The sequence below is a fragment of the Phocoena sinus genome, chromosome 12 (assembly GCF_008692025.1).
Source record: "Phocoena sinus isolate mPhoSin1 chromosome 12, mPhoSin1.pri, whole genome shotgun sequence".
Lineage (NCBI taxonomy): Eukaryota > Metazoa > Chordata > Mammalia > Artiodactyla > Phocoenidae > Phocoena > Phocoena sinus.
The window spans coordinates 78,457,344-78,471,999 of NC_045774.1; the positions used below are offsets into that span (position 1 = coordinate 78,457,344).

At 43.6% G+C, this 14,656-nt stretch overlaps 1 protein-coding gene across 2 annotated transcripts in view; it reads left to right on the forward strand.

Annotated features, from left to right (window-relative positions):
- IMPG1 (interphotoreceptor matrix proteoglycan 1) overlaps positions 1 to 14,656 on the forward strand; it is a 90,668-nt gene that overhangs the window by 13,173 nt on the left and 62,839 nt on the right. The window contains exons 2-6 of one of the 2 annotated variants that reach the window (XM_032651512.1): positions 4,161 to 4,394; positions 9,673 to 9,839; positions 10,106 to 10,134; positions 12,547 to 12,611; positions 13,211 to 13,314. In XM_032651512.1, coding sequence (XP_032507403.1) covers positions 4,161 to 4,394; positions 9,673 to 9,839; positions 10,106 to 10,134; positions 12,547 to 12,611; positions 13,211 to 13,314 — 599 coding nt within the window. The remainder of the gene's footprint in view (positions 1 to 4,160; positions 4,395 to 9,672; positions 9,840 to 10,105; positions 10,135 to 12,546; positions 12,612 to 13,210; positions 13,315 to 14,656) is intronic. The other variant, XM_032651513.1, reaches the window with a different exon arrangement.

Sequence of the window (14,656 nt, forward strand, 5' to 3'; positions counted from 1 at the left end):
CAGATGGAGATTTTTATTCTGGAGGGATTCCAGTAGCTTTTGTCTCCACTCCTGTTGATTCATTCATTAGGACATCACAGCCTTTTTCCCTTAGGAAAACATAATGGGTTCACTAAGTGCTCTTACCAGTGGCTGTCACTCTCATCACAATGGTGCGGCAGACGCCCCATTCTCCTTTTTCTGTTGTCCGTTACTGTCACTATATGTGTACAGTAATCCTAGGTTGTAAGCCTGCAGGGTTAGATGGCGAGAAAACATTCCTCTAGAGGAGAGAGTCTGGTGAGAATTGGTCCAGACAGGCTGGTAAGGATCCCCTTGAATACATAACCAAGAAAGAGGCTGCCTGGTAGGCACGGTTGAGCCCTGAAATGGAAACTTTGTAAGCAATCTATGATTGGAGGCCAACATTGGTACAGGAAGGAAAAAAAGAAACTCTTCAGTGATGTAATAAGGAGGTAATAGGGAGGTTTCCAGGTTGCCTGTCAACATTGAGCCCTACCAGCCTAGAACCTAGAGTGGAACAGATACTTTTGACTGAAGGGCTGACCTTCACGTGAACTAGTGGACACGTTTAGGCAATGCTTAGACCATCTAATTTTAACACAATAAATGAAGGGGACAAAGCCCAGTATTTCAGAGCTGCCTCTCCACCCCAGCGAGATCTGACTTTTTCTTAGGATAATGTAATGTTTGAATTCAGTGTTTGAATCAAATGTTGTTCATTAATTTCCCTTTCTGTACATTTGGACATTTCCAAACTTGTCACAGCTACCCTGGGTGGCGGGAGCCGGGTCAGCTCCAGGATTGAGCAGTTAAAGAAATTTAATTAAAATCCCAGTTTAAACCTTCGGTGTTGACCACCTTCCTCAGTCTGCTGGACGTTGCCTGCCTGTGGACCTGCGATCCTCTTCCCGCCACCTAAATACTGGTATTTCCCATCTGCCAGGCCTTTCAGGAGAACCTCCCAGCTCAATGGGAGTCCATCCCACCATGCTACGTCTCAGCCCTTCCTCAAATGGTCTGTTTTGCTCTCCACCCCAGCGAGATCTGACTTTTTCTTAGGATAATGTAATGTTTGAATTCAGTGTTTGAATCAAATGTTGTTCATTAATTTCCCTTTCTGTACATTTGGACATTTCCAAACTTGTCACAGCTACCCTGGGTGGCGGGAGCCGGGTCAGCTCCAGGATTGAGCAGTTAAAGAAATTTAATTAAAATCCCAGTTTAAACCTTCGGTGTTGACCACCTTCCTCAGTCTGCTGGACGTTGCCTGCCTGTGGACCTGCGATCCTCTTCCCGCCACCTAAATACTGGTATTTCCCATCTGCCAGGCCTTTCAGGAGAACCTCCCAGCTCAATGGGAGTCCATCCCACCATGCTACGTCTCAGCCCTTCCTCAAATGGTCTGTTTTGCTGCAAAATCACATCCTTCACCACCACCCTCATCAACAAATGTCAGTACTGAACACGCACAATCCCAAAGTCAAAGAACTGATTATTGGGGTTCCGTTTTCCAACCTTCAGCTCTCATTATATTATGTGTTCGATAGCGACACCTTCTGGTGAAGTGTCACAACAGCATGTTGAATACACAGGGCTCTACGAGCACACTGCAAACATCAAAATTAAAAATAAAAATAAATAAATAAAAATAAATAAATGAAAAGAAGGAAGGCAAAAAGAGAAGGGAATGAAGAGAGGAAATGTTGGTAGCTTTGCATGTGGTGTCAGGGGAATCCTCCCTCACTCATATAGGACCTTGCTTTGTTTCAGGAAAGGAAGTAAAAACATCTTTCAAAGAGTTTTGCTCTAAGTGCAAATTGAAGAATGGTTCAGTGGCTGGAGGGAAAGTGATATCAAGAAAGAATCTTTTAGGAAGAAGGAGAAAATAATAGAATGTTTGCAGGCCGATAGGAACGATCCAGTAGAAAGAGAGAAAAATGATTCAGTAGGAGAATGAAAGGAGGGTTTCTGGATGAACATCCTTGCGAGGTGAAAAGGCTGAGATCCAGTGCATAAGTAAAGGAACTGGGCTTAGACAGGAGCACAGACCAGTCATCAAATAGTCACAGGAGGGAAAGCAGAGTATTTGAGCACAGATGCAGCCAGTGAGTGGATGCAGTGCTGGGAATCCGAAAAGTTATCTTCTGGTTCCCCTCGCTCTCAATAAAACGTGAAGCAAGGTCATCGGCTGAGAGTGAGAATTGTTGTGTGTAGTTCTCCGAGAGAGAGAGAAATTCAATGGACCAGAGAAATGTAGTGTGATATTGTTGAAGGATCATAAATTTAAAGTGAGTCCTAATGGTTGATTTTCTCCACCATGTTCAGCTACTAGGGTGCCCGTGAGGAGAAGGCAAAGAGTGGTATTTAACCCTGGTTATGGTTTTGCCTGTCAGGTACAATAATGGGGGCAAGAGAGTGGAGGACTCTTCCTCCTAAAGAACCAGGCAATATTAATACTCGTTCCTATTGATACCTATGTTTGTAATTGGCTCCATTTAGTATTTTTTCATCGGTTTACTCTTGGATAAATTGAAAGATCCTGGGGATGCTGATTTTACTAAATTATACTTTGTGTATAAACCGTCTCCTCTCTGTTCTTTTGGTTTTCATTCACAAAGGGATTTGGAGAGCCTTCTTTAACAAAATGGGAACCTAAATCTCTGTAAGCTACATGCTGGTGGTCTCCAGGGGCCAGAGTGAGTGGTCCCAGCTGGTCATCAGTAATTCCTTTCTTAAACGGTAGAACGGCTGAAAGGAAAGAAGAGATGGAGTGGGAGAGGAAGAGTGGAGATCTGACCACACTGTTAACATGCTCTGTCACCTCTAGGCCTCGGTACCTGACTGAGTGGCAAACTGAGAAAAATGGTATCTGTTTCATCTATACACTAGAGCTTTTCTGAGAATGATATGAAATAATACCGATGGAAAAAAATTCAAAATAAAATAGTACTCAGTGAATGTAAGTTATTTTTCTGAGAGGTCTACAAAGCTAAAAATGAAATCCAGACCTGACCCTACCAGACACCTCAGTGCCAGTAGGATGAATGGCTCCGGAAGTTTAGTCCTCTGCCAACACCCTCTCTTTGACCTCTCCTCCATCCCTTCTCTCATCATCTCGCATAAAATATCAAGCTTGCTCTGTCAATGAAACTCTAAGGCCCCAAATCACTTTCAACCAGATTGCCACCCCCAGAGCCCTGCCCTCAGAGAAAACCCAGGGCTGCTGCTCACAGGCAGGGAGGTTGTTTTGTTGCATTTTTTCCCCTAGGTTTTGAGAAGCACTCTACTTCCTCATCAAGACTACACCTCTGGGTCCCACCATGCTATATCATTCCCCACTTGAATCATCGTGTCTATCTAAAGAGGCATCTCTCTGGAGGCTTGAGTGCTAAGTGGGGAGTGATTTTTAGAGAGATGTGTGGGAAACGGTTTCAATATTTGGCAGTTCCTAAAGGCAAGATGATTCGAAATGTTGTTTTTGTTTTTCTTTTTTTTCAATACGCTTGATCAGCCCATTATGCTACTCCCTGATTTCTGGAAATGTCTTGTATTGAAATATCACATTTGGAAGTTCCAGCAAAATAGAACCTCCATAACCCTCAGGATCAACTTTTTAGTTTTTTTCCATCCATTTATTATATGCTTCACTTACAGCACACACATGTATATACTCATCAGGAAATCAATCTTTTTTAATTGAAATATAGCTGATTTACCATGTTTTAGGTGTACAACAAAGTGATTCAGTTGTACATGTGTATATTCTTTTTCAGATTTTCTCCACTATAGGTTATTACAAGATATTGAATATAACTCCCTGTGCTATACAGTAGGTCCTTGTTGTTTATTTTCTATACAGAACTGTGTATCTGTTAATCCCAAATGTCTAAACTATCCTTCCCCGCTCCTTTCCCCTTTGCTAACCATAAGTTTATTTTCTATGTCTGTGAGTCTGTTTCTGTTTTGTAAATAGGTTCACTTGTATCATGTTTTTAGCTTCCACACATAAGCGCTATCATGATATTTGGCTTTCTCTGTCTGACTTACTTCACTTAGTCTGATAATCTCTAGGTCCATCCATGTTGCTGCAAACGGCATTATTTCATTCTCTTTTATGGCTGAGTAGTATTACCAGGAAATCAATCTTTCTTTTACAGATCTCTCCATTAAAGTATACAGTTCTGAAACTAAAGACATAGACAATGCCGCAAGAATTGAAACAACCGAAAGTACGGGAAAAATTTACAAAGTGTCAACAATGAGACGAATATTCGATTTGGCAAAGCCTCGAACCAAAAGATCATCATTTATCCCAACTGGGCTTAAAGTCTGTCCACAGGAATCCATGAAACAGATTTTAGCAAGTCTTCAAGCTTATTATAGACTGAGAGGTAAGGAAAGAGGCGCAGCCTGTTCAGACTTTCCCTCTCTTCATCCCTTCTCTTTCATCCATCCCAAGGTTGTGTTCAGCCCAGAACTTCCAGTCTTTCATTCAGTCACAGGGGTTATAGACATCAGCCTACCGATTTGAGAGTTATGAATAATAAGCCTTCCAAACTATGGTAGATCTGTGCTTGTATGTTTTAAAACCATGTCCTGTGCAACACGGAACCATGAGAGCATTTAACAAGCCACCAGAAAGCCTTGGCCTCTGGTTTTTATTGTTTTCGTTTGTTTGTTTTTTGCGGTACGCGGGCCTCTCACTGTTGCGGCCTCTCCCGTTGCGGAGCACAGGCTCCGGACGCGCAGGCTCAGCGGCCATGGCTCGCGGGCCCAGCCGCTCCGCGGCACGTGGGATCTTCCCGGACTGGGGCACGAACCCGTGTCCCCTGCATCGGCAGGCGGACTCTCAACCACTTGCGCCACCAGGGAAGCCCTGGCCTCTGGGTTTTACCTCCTTGTTTTATTTTTGCCGAAGCCCACTATTGAATCCTAATGTTGTAAGAAGCACAGAATGATTTCAATGTCAGGAATCTGTGCAAGTTGATTTATGACCTAAGATTTCACTTTTCAAACACCACATTACAATCCCAATCCTCCCTCCCTTCTTGGTAAGTATCAGTTGTTTATTGCTGATCCAGTAAAAATGTCTGAAGCTGGGAAAACTGGAGGCACAAATTAGCAGTGGTTACCAAGGTATAATAAACAGGGGTGTTAACGGGATTTACAGCACAATTACTGTGGTTTTCATCAGAGTTACAGTGCAGGTTTTTTTTTTTTTTTTTTTTTTTTTTGCGGTACGCGGGCCTCTCACTGCTGTGGCCTCTCCCGCTGCGGAGCACAGGCTCCGGACGCGCAGGCTCAGCGGCCATGGCTCATGGGCCCAGCCGCTCCGCGGCATGTGAGATCTTCCCGGACCGGGGCACGAACCCGTGTCCCCTGCCTCGGCAGGCGGACTCTCAACCACTGCGCCACCAGGGAAGCCCTACAGTGCAGTTTTTACCCCAAGACAGCATTACAGGACTCTTACAGCATTCCCGGAAATCATGATGGAGTTCAATCACACCACAGCCATCAGTAGCTGTCCTTGTCATTCACTTACCATGGATGAAAAAACAGTCCCATGGCTTCTTCTTTAAAGGAAAGAAAAGCATCTTTGGTAACTGCTATTAAACTCCCCAGGTAGCTTGTCTGGCTGCATCCTAAACGCAAGTCACCTTACATGTGAAAATTGAGGACGTTTACCGATTTCCACCTTGATCATAATAGATGTTTGCTCCCACACCAAAAAGCACAGTCACCCTGCTCTATTTCAAGCCTATTGACTAGAGCAAGCTGGTTCAATTCTAGCCTGTGACGTGTTGCACATTCTGACAACTGAAAACTATGCCATCAACGAACATCCCACCAAGTTCTCAAGTATTTACATCTATAAGATGTGCAAAAGTTGAATTAGTCTGGGTGTTTTTATATTGCTGCAACCAAATCTTTAGCTCTGAATTTTATTCTTAGCTCTTTATTCTTGATTAGGTTTGCTTCATTCTTGCTTCCCTGGATGAAACAAACCACTGTTTTTCTCCCCACAGCAGTGACAGCCTATTATCTTTATGGCTGCCCCTGGGTGATGTGAAATTTTACTGTTCACCAGCATGGGTTTCTTAAGTCTAACAAATTGGTTCACAAAGAAACTAGAAATAAGACCCAGCTATAAAGCAGTGTTTCTTTGACAGAGTAACCCAGTTATTGTTGTCATATTGTTGTCAGCTGCTTTTACAAAATTATCTGTTGACATTTTTCAAACTTAGAGGAGACAGCTCCCACATTCCTCAAATCAAATGAAATACTGAGCTATTTCTCCTCCCAATGCTTAAAGCAACACAAGGGAAAATGTTCTGAGCTTCCTGAGAGAATCGCAAAGATTTCCTCAGAAAGCTCAGACACAAGGGTCAAGGTCGTTTCTGGTAGTTTCCTAGGCAGAACCTCTGCTCCCACCACGCAAACTCTCTTCTCTGTGACTGCCTCCCTTCAAAGACCTCTGTGAGTCCTTTGTGATTTCACCCCTCCCCATGTCTCTCCCTCTCTCTCCCTCCCTCCCTTCCTCTATCTCTCTCCACTCTCTCTTTCTCCCAACCCCAATATTAAAAGCTAGATCTTTCTTTCACGTTAATGTGTGACTCGGAGAAAGTTAAAAGTGAAGGGAATCCTAGTTTTTGCTACTCAAACTGCTGTCCACAAACCAGCAGCATCACGTCACCTGGGAGCTTGTAAGAAACGCAGATGTCCAGGTGGCTCATCAGACCGACTTCATAATCTGCATATTCTCATATTGATAAGATGCCCAGGTAATCCCGTTCCCCCACCTGCGGCCCTTTCTCCCATCTCAGGGACACAGAAAGCCCTCTTCCCTATTAAAACCTACTTTTCCCAAAGGCTCTGAGAGAACGTTCTCCCTGAAGCACAAATGCCTGGAGCTGCTTGAAGAATTATTTCTCTGGGGCACTGTCGTCTACAGTGATCAAAATGTCGGGATGAAACAGGAACCAGTATCTTTTCTTTAGACTATTTTTGAGGGGCAGGATTTTGGTGACTCCTCCGATGGCATTTTTCTGGCATCCTGGAAGCTCATCACAAATCAGGAGACACAGAATCCTTCTGTGATCAAGAGAACAGAAGCACCAGCCCATGACTCACGGGCAGAGCCATCCATCCTTGCTAAGGGAGCCTCAAATAAAAACCTTGAAAGTTGAGGCATCAAAGGACCTCAGGGCTGGGAGGAGTCTGAAAACCTCTGAAAAGTTGGATTTTTCTAACCTCTGGGTTTACCTTTCTGCACCGTCTTTGTATGACTCTATTGGGGAGGATTGCCACAAGGATTTTGGAGAAAGCCAGAGCCTTGCCTCTCCAGTATCCCCACAGTTGCTTGAGATCTGACCACAGAACCTCAGCCTTTCTGCTTAATGTCTCAGCCTAGGCTGTTTGATGATGTAGGAAAAACCCCAGGCAACACACACCTCAAATGTGGAAAACTCAATGGCACTTTTGAGGTGGTGGGTGCTGCAAACCACCCCCACCCCGGGTCTGTGGTCAGGTTGCTGCTAGTAAATGACCTGAGCTTCTGTTGGTCTGGAATTCTCTTTGCCTCTTAAAACAGAAAGCTAAGAGAAATCCAGATGTGGACCAAGTGAGGAGTGAGGGAAGGTAAAGCACTAGAGTAAGAGTCTCCAGACTGGGCTTCTCATACTTTATTCCTCCCCATAACCCATAACCCCTTTTCTCTGCATGGCAGTCAGAGGGTTTCTTTAGAAAGTCAGATGATGTCAGCTTCTGCTCCAAATCACCCCTTTCCCCCTCATCCCTCCAGAGTTAAAGATCAACATATTACAATTGCTTATGACCAAAGTCTTCTATCTTTTTCTAACTTAATCCCCTAAAATAATTTTTAAATTAGGTGCCCTCTTGAGAGCTTTTCTGTTGACATCTGAAGTTTTTCATCATAAGCTTAAATAATTGGATAAGATGTAACTTTTGGTGAGCTGTAAATAAGTATTGATATTGAAAATAAGATAGGAATTAAAGCATTCTCGTATATACAGTGGAATCTGTCATAGATACTCAAGTACTCTACAAATGCATGAACAAACCCTTCCAAACAGGAGGCAATGTCACGTGGTCCCTTTTCCTCCACACACCCACGTTTCCATCCCACCTCTCACTGCAGAGTCTTATCTTAATGTAATTTAGGTCATACTTGAAAGTCTGTTATGGGTTGCTCTAAAATACTTCTCAGTAACAAAAATGTACGTACATTGAAATTACATTTTTTACTTATTTCCTAAGTAAATAATTTATTTTACTTATTTCCAGAAATTTCTTCTGGATTCAGTTGCATTTATAATTATTTTTAATATATAATTGACTAAAGGAAGTAGATATAAGTTTGACAAAAGTTTTTAATTTTTTATTGATGGATATAAGCTCAGATATGGGTTTGGGGTAACTAATGTTTATAGATACAAAATTAGGAACAAAGCTTTGGAAGGGGCCAATTTAAATGAAAGGCCTATAGCTTAAGCTCCACTAGCTTCTGCCTCTGGATAGATGGGGTCACTTTGGTGCCGTCCCTCTATTAGTTCATGTGCCATTATTTATTATTCCTATTATGTATTGCTAACACTAGACAGGATTTAACATCCACTTTATCCCTATTCTTTTCCTTAGTTTCACTTAAATGCTGAGAAAACATGTTACATAAATAAGTAGACGGGAACAGATGGAGTTTTGTTACAGTAGCATCCTTATTCTTAAGTTCCTCCGGCATCTTATGCTAACAATCACATCGTGATCTGCCATCATTATTTTTAATGATGTATCAGCTGTCGACTTCATTAGGACTTCTTCTAAGGTATTGAAGGCAAAGCATCAGAAACTGCCCTACTTGCAAAAACTGTGTGTTTGCCCTTGACTAAGTTCACTCCGTCTTAATCTCAAACACAGTTATTTCAAATACCCTTTGTGTGGCAACCTAGGGGCACTGGGCCATCACAGGAAGACTATGGATGGGGAAATGGGGGAAGGATGACGGCCAAAGGGAAAGTGAGGAGAGAAAGATGCGTTGTTAGGCAAACCAGTTTAGGAAAGCGCGCTAGAGAAGTTGAGATCGAGAAATTGAGTCTCTTTAAAGGTCTGTGTGCCTGTTTACCCCTTGGAAAGTCTGCAGATACAGCGGGGTACCTGTGCCCCAGTTGAAAATGACTGGGCCGCAAGACCTGCACCATCTCTGTGCCTCTCACCACATACTTCCAGGTTCATCCTCTATGACTCTCAGCCTTGCCCTGGCCACAGCGACCTTTTTACCGTTTCTTCAATGTGCCCAGCGTTCTCCAGCCTTGGGGCCTCTTCCCCAACTGTTCAAAAGTCACCTTGATCATGAGACCTTCCTCAACCACCCTATTATAAATAGCAGTCTCTCACACACACACACACACACACACACACACACACACACACACACACACCTGTATTTCTATCTCCCTTCTTGTATTTTTCTCCGTGGTGCATATAAGGGCTCAATAAGTATTTGTTAAATGAATTCATCTCTATGGGCTGTAGGCTATTGTATCAGCATAAGCCATGACAGAGCTTGCCATGTTTAAGATTGGGCTTGGGTTGGGAGAAGGGCATCTTCTCAGGCTGTGGCCGTTTTTCACTCCTCATGGCGCTGCCTTGCAGTGTGCCAGGAAGCAGTGTGGGAAGCGTATCGGATCTTCCTGGATCGCATCCCTGACCCAGGGGAATACCAGGACTGGGTCAGCATCTGCCAGGAGGAGACTTTCTGCCTCTTTGACATCGGGAGAAATTTCAGCAACTCCCAGGAACACCTGGATCTTCTTCAGCAGGTGAGTTTAAACACGGAGCGTTGGGAACCCGGTCCAGATAGCTCCCAGGCCTCCAGACCCTGCCCCTTTTGAAATGGTTCCCCCAGCGTAAGGGTTGGCTGAAGAAATGCTCGGAGAGATCTGAGAAGGCCGACAGGAATTTTATTCCTGCAAAATAACACTTTACAGGCTGATTGAAGTGGAGTTAAAGGGAAAAGGGAATGAAAATAGACTGGCTCTTCAGTTGGCATTGTCTCTTGATAAAATTACTTTTTATCTTCCTACAGAGGATAAAAGAGAGAAACTTCCTTGAGAGGTGAGTACCCAAAATACAATGCAGCATACTCTTCACTTTTGAAAGATCACACGAGGAGTGAGACTGAGCTGTTGTGCCTTTATATTATTTCAGCTACTGAGATCAGAGTAGGTTATTCTGACGGACCCTTTATGCACATATTTTGCTGAAGATAAATGAGTATGTAAAAGGGAAGTGGATAGACCTTATAGATTGAGATAGATGTTTGCACTATATTTGCAGATGAAACGAATGCAATACCCTTTGATAATTGTCTCACATGTTTTTTACTTATTAGATACAGAGCAATTAAAATAGTTTAATTTTTAGAACTGATGACAAATATTACTTACATCAGGAACAGGTTGAATGCAATCAGAGAGCAACCTGAATTTTGAACTCTCATTTGGTATTCTGTAAAGTGTTAGTATTTCTCAAACTAAACTGAAGCACTGAGCTGTGTCTTCTACAAGAACCGAATATCAAATCAGGAAATCAAAATGCAAAGAAAAAGCAAAGTACATCCGATAGAAATGATTAAAGAAGAGAGGTGCTGTTGGCAAACTCTAAACTCACAAATTACACTCATGACAGCTAGGAATCTAAATCTGAAGATAATAATACTGCAGGGAGAGCCACACATTGGGCTGTATGAATTAGAATTCTTTATAATGCTTTTCACATTTGTTCCTTGGTTTCTGTTCCCTTTGTCGCCACCTGGCCCAGGACCTTATTCATTTATACTGTGCAAAACGTCAAATCCTTGCCTCTAACCTCTTACCCTCCTTAACTTGCATAACTGCTCCTGGGTTAATACATCTGAGATATTCCTTTTTTTACACTGAGCCTTGTACAAAGGCTTTTCAAAAATACTCCCGCATCTTCCCCTCGCCCTTCTGAATATCCACTGCCACCCTTCTCCACACGCTCTGTGTGCAGAGGGTTGAGCGGGAGAGACTGACTCACTGGCCTCCCTTGGCCTCTGACTTCTGGGAAGGACCAGCCAGTGTGGATCAGGAAATCAGAGGGAGGAGCAGAGTGAGGTGAGCGAATTATCACCTCCCCGCGCCCCCAACCTGCAAAGTCTTCCAGGGCTACGGACCTCTTTCAGCAGCAGCTCAGCTCCTGCCAGGCAGCCCTCTCTTTCCACAGAGCCTTCTCTGTCTCTGATGGGCGGTAAGTGCTGCGTCATCTCACCCCTCCCGGAGAGGGGAGCTTTTAGTACCTCGCTGTTACCACCCACGGGTTCTGCACTCGCGCTTGTGGCTGCTCGTATACTCTTCCCATGACTTAGCAAGTAAGGCCTTTATTAGGCTTTGCTCAAATCACCCAACTCTGAGTGAGCCATCTGTTCCCTCTCAGGACCTCCACTGAGGCAGAGGCCAAACTAATTCATCAAGGGCTTCACCCCCTGACCTTTCCAACTTTGCCCTCCATGAGCCAGGATCCCAACACTGCCACCATGACACTTCCCCACCCCATCCAGACCACACACCCTGCTCATCCTGGGCTCTGACCACAGCCTTCCCCTCTGCCTGAAGAACCTGTCTTCTCCACCCCACCCACCGAAATCCTGCTGTCCTTTCAAGCTCCCTAGTCCCCTACAACAACAGAGGACCTAGCCATTCCCTCTGGTCTTCCATCAATGTGAGCCACTGTTTAGATCAAACAGTCAACCATGACTATATTGTACGAGCACAGACACAATCCTTTGAGACCTAATAGCTTATAGTAAGAAATCTTTCAGGGAGCTTCAATAGCTATCACTACTGCTACCCCTTTCTAAATAAAGCTTGCTAGAATGGGCTAATGTGATATGCAGACAACTCTATAACCATGGCCTCGGATGACACTCCCTGGCACTGCAAACCTACCCACAACTCCCTGGCAGGTTACCATTGCAGGCAACGATTATGTCCAGAATAGGGATTCAAGACACCTTCATTATCCAGAAATCTCTCTCTCTCATTATCGTAACCACAAGAGTTGCTTTATCAGATAAACTTAATGACTCTCTGAATTTACAGGTTTGAGGGTCTGAGAGTTTAGCAAGAATATTTCAGTCATAGATCATGTGATCAATTATCTTTGATGTCAAGGACACAGTTGAAGCACAATGGGGGCTATAAAACATTGGACCCCCGGAACCATCTTTGCCTACTATGAAAATGCTCCCCAGAATGGCAAAAAGCCAAGATGCTTATGAAAAACCCTGGAGTCAAACATACTTGTTTTCGGGTTGTTTGAATTTTCTTCAAAGAAAATATATTAGAAGATTACTTCAGTAATGAAAATATAGGTAAACCTAGTTTTAAAATATACTTTCTCTCTAATTTTTAGGTCTATTCGGTATAAGCAAATTTAAATGCATTTCCTCTGTTGTCATCAAGCTCCTTTTCACCATCTCTTTTTTATTTCCTATTGTGGTAATAGAAAAGATGAAATACCCACAAAGGAGACATTAGGAGAGCCTGGTGAAACCCCTGAGTTTTCAACAGGTAAGCTTAGAACTCCTCGTTTCATCTGCTACTGAACCTTAATTCAAACCATCATGAAAGCATGTTATTTGAAAAGCAACGGTTAATTGAAGTTGACACAGTTTATAACGCACCTTCTCAAAACTAACTTGTATTACTAACCTTACACAATAAGTTAAATTCATAGCATACGCCTCGGAAAATACAGAAAAGAATAAAAACAAAACCGAATCACCCATTATCCTACAACTTGGAGGCAATCATCAATGTTTTCCAAGAAACAAATTCAAGATAATGTATTCAGGTGTCCTCTACCTAGTCGCAAAAAGAAAAAAGTAACCAGATCTCATTAGGCAAAACCATTTAACTGTAACACGTCTAGGGGAGCTCCAAACTTGCGTTCTGGAAAGGAACAATGAGGAGTTGAAGTGGGATCTCGAGTATGAGTTATATTTTGCTCGAGAACATGTTCGTGTGATCTTAAGAGGAAATGAGTTCAGAATGCACCTAACATCTGTAATTTCCAGAGTGACAGGAAAAGCATGTGACATGGTGACCTCATTCTAATTTAAACTCCTCCAGTCTCATTTTCGTGCCTGTACCTTTTCAAATTTCCACAGACGTTGCCAGTGTCTCACCCGGGTCCCTGCCTCCCCCTCCTGATGACACACTCCTCAACGAAATCCTCAACAACACCCTCCCGGACACCAAGATGCCTACAATAGTAAGAAGTTCTCAATCTAGCCCTTCAAATGTCTGTTTGGTTTCATTAGTAAAACAGGGAAAGACAAGGGATGGACTGGCCATTCACTGTTATCAGTGCTGCATTTTTATCACCCCAAGTAAGAGTCAGTGATTTCCTTCTTTCACTGTTCTCACTTCCTCCAAGGGAGGGACTGAAAGGAAAAAAAAAAAAATAGATTGGAAAGTAGGATAAAGTGAGAGAAGTTGCAACTTAATTATTAACTCCAGGGCTTCCCTGGTGGCACAGTGGTTGAGAGTCCGCTTGCCATCGCAGGGGACACGGGTTCGTGCCCCGGTCCGGGAGGATCCCACGTGCCGCGGAGCGGCTGGGCCCGTGAGCCATGGCCGCTGAGCCTGCGCCTCCGGAGCCTGTGCTCCTTAACAGGAGAGGCCCGTGTACCAAAAAAAAAAAAAAAAAAAAATATTATTAACTCCAGGAGGGCAGGGGCCCTTCTTCCCTCAGTGCCTAACAGAACCTTATGTACAGCAGGTGCTCACCAAGCGTTAGAGTGAATAAATGATGGGTGAATGAATGAATGAATACACCAGTCAGCCCATCAGTGAAGTCCTTTCTCCCCTGAAGTGTAATCACACACTGACAGCAAGGGCAGAGGTCTTCGTCCCAGTCATGTCCAGCTCGAATAGACCAGATAAATGACCAAAATCTGCCTGTCAAGCTGGGGAAAAATGAAAACAGTGTTTTCTGGCAAAAAGCAGCACTGGCCACCGCTCTGAGTGAAAGGGCACGCAGGATTGTTAGGGAATTGAAAGTTGGTTATCACGAAAGGGGGACTTCTTAATTGAAGTATAGTTGATTTACAATATTTTGTTAGTTTCAGGTGTACAGCAAAGTGGTTCGATGGTTTTATATACTCCATTTAAAGTTCTGACAAAATAATGGCTATATTCCCCGTGCTGTAGAATAGGTCCTTGTTGTTTATTTATTTGATATGTGGTAGTTTGTATCTCCTAATCAAAACGGAGACGTGCTTAACCTCTCCAAAAGCTTTGAGCGCAGACCCTCAGTGCAGAAGCAGACAAACACCACTCCCTTTGCTCCAGTGATAGAGTTGTGACAGCACAAGTCAGGCAGCAGACCCAGAAGAGGGCAGTCATGTAAGGAAGGGACCCCAAATCAGAAGCTGGATCTTATCCTTATGCTGTCACTGCCACAGGTCTACCATTCCCTGTCGTCTGTGAGGCTTCTCTGGCCCTTTCCTCTTCCTGTGAGCCTCCTTCCAAGGCACAGATCAAAGCCAGAAGGTGAAGGCAGGAAGTTCAGTCTCACCACCTCTACATGGAAATTCAGAGATGAGAACCCT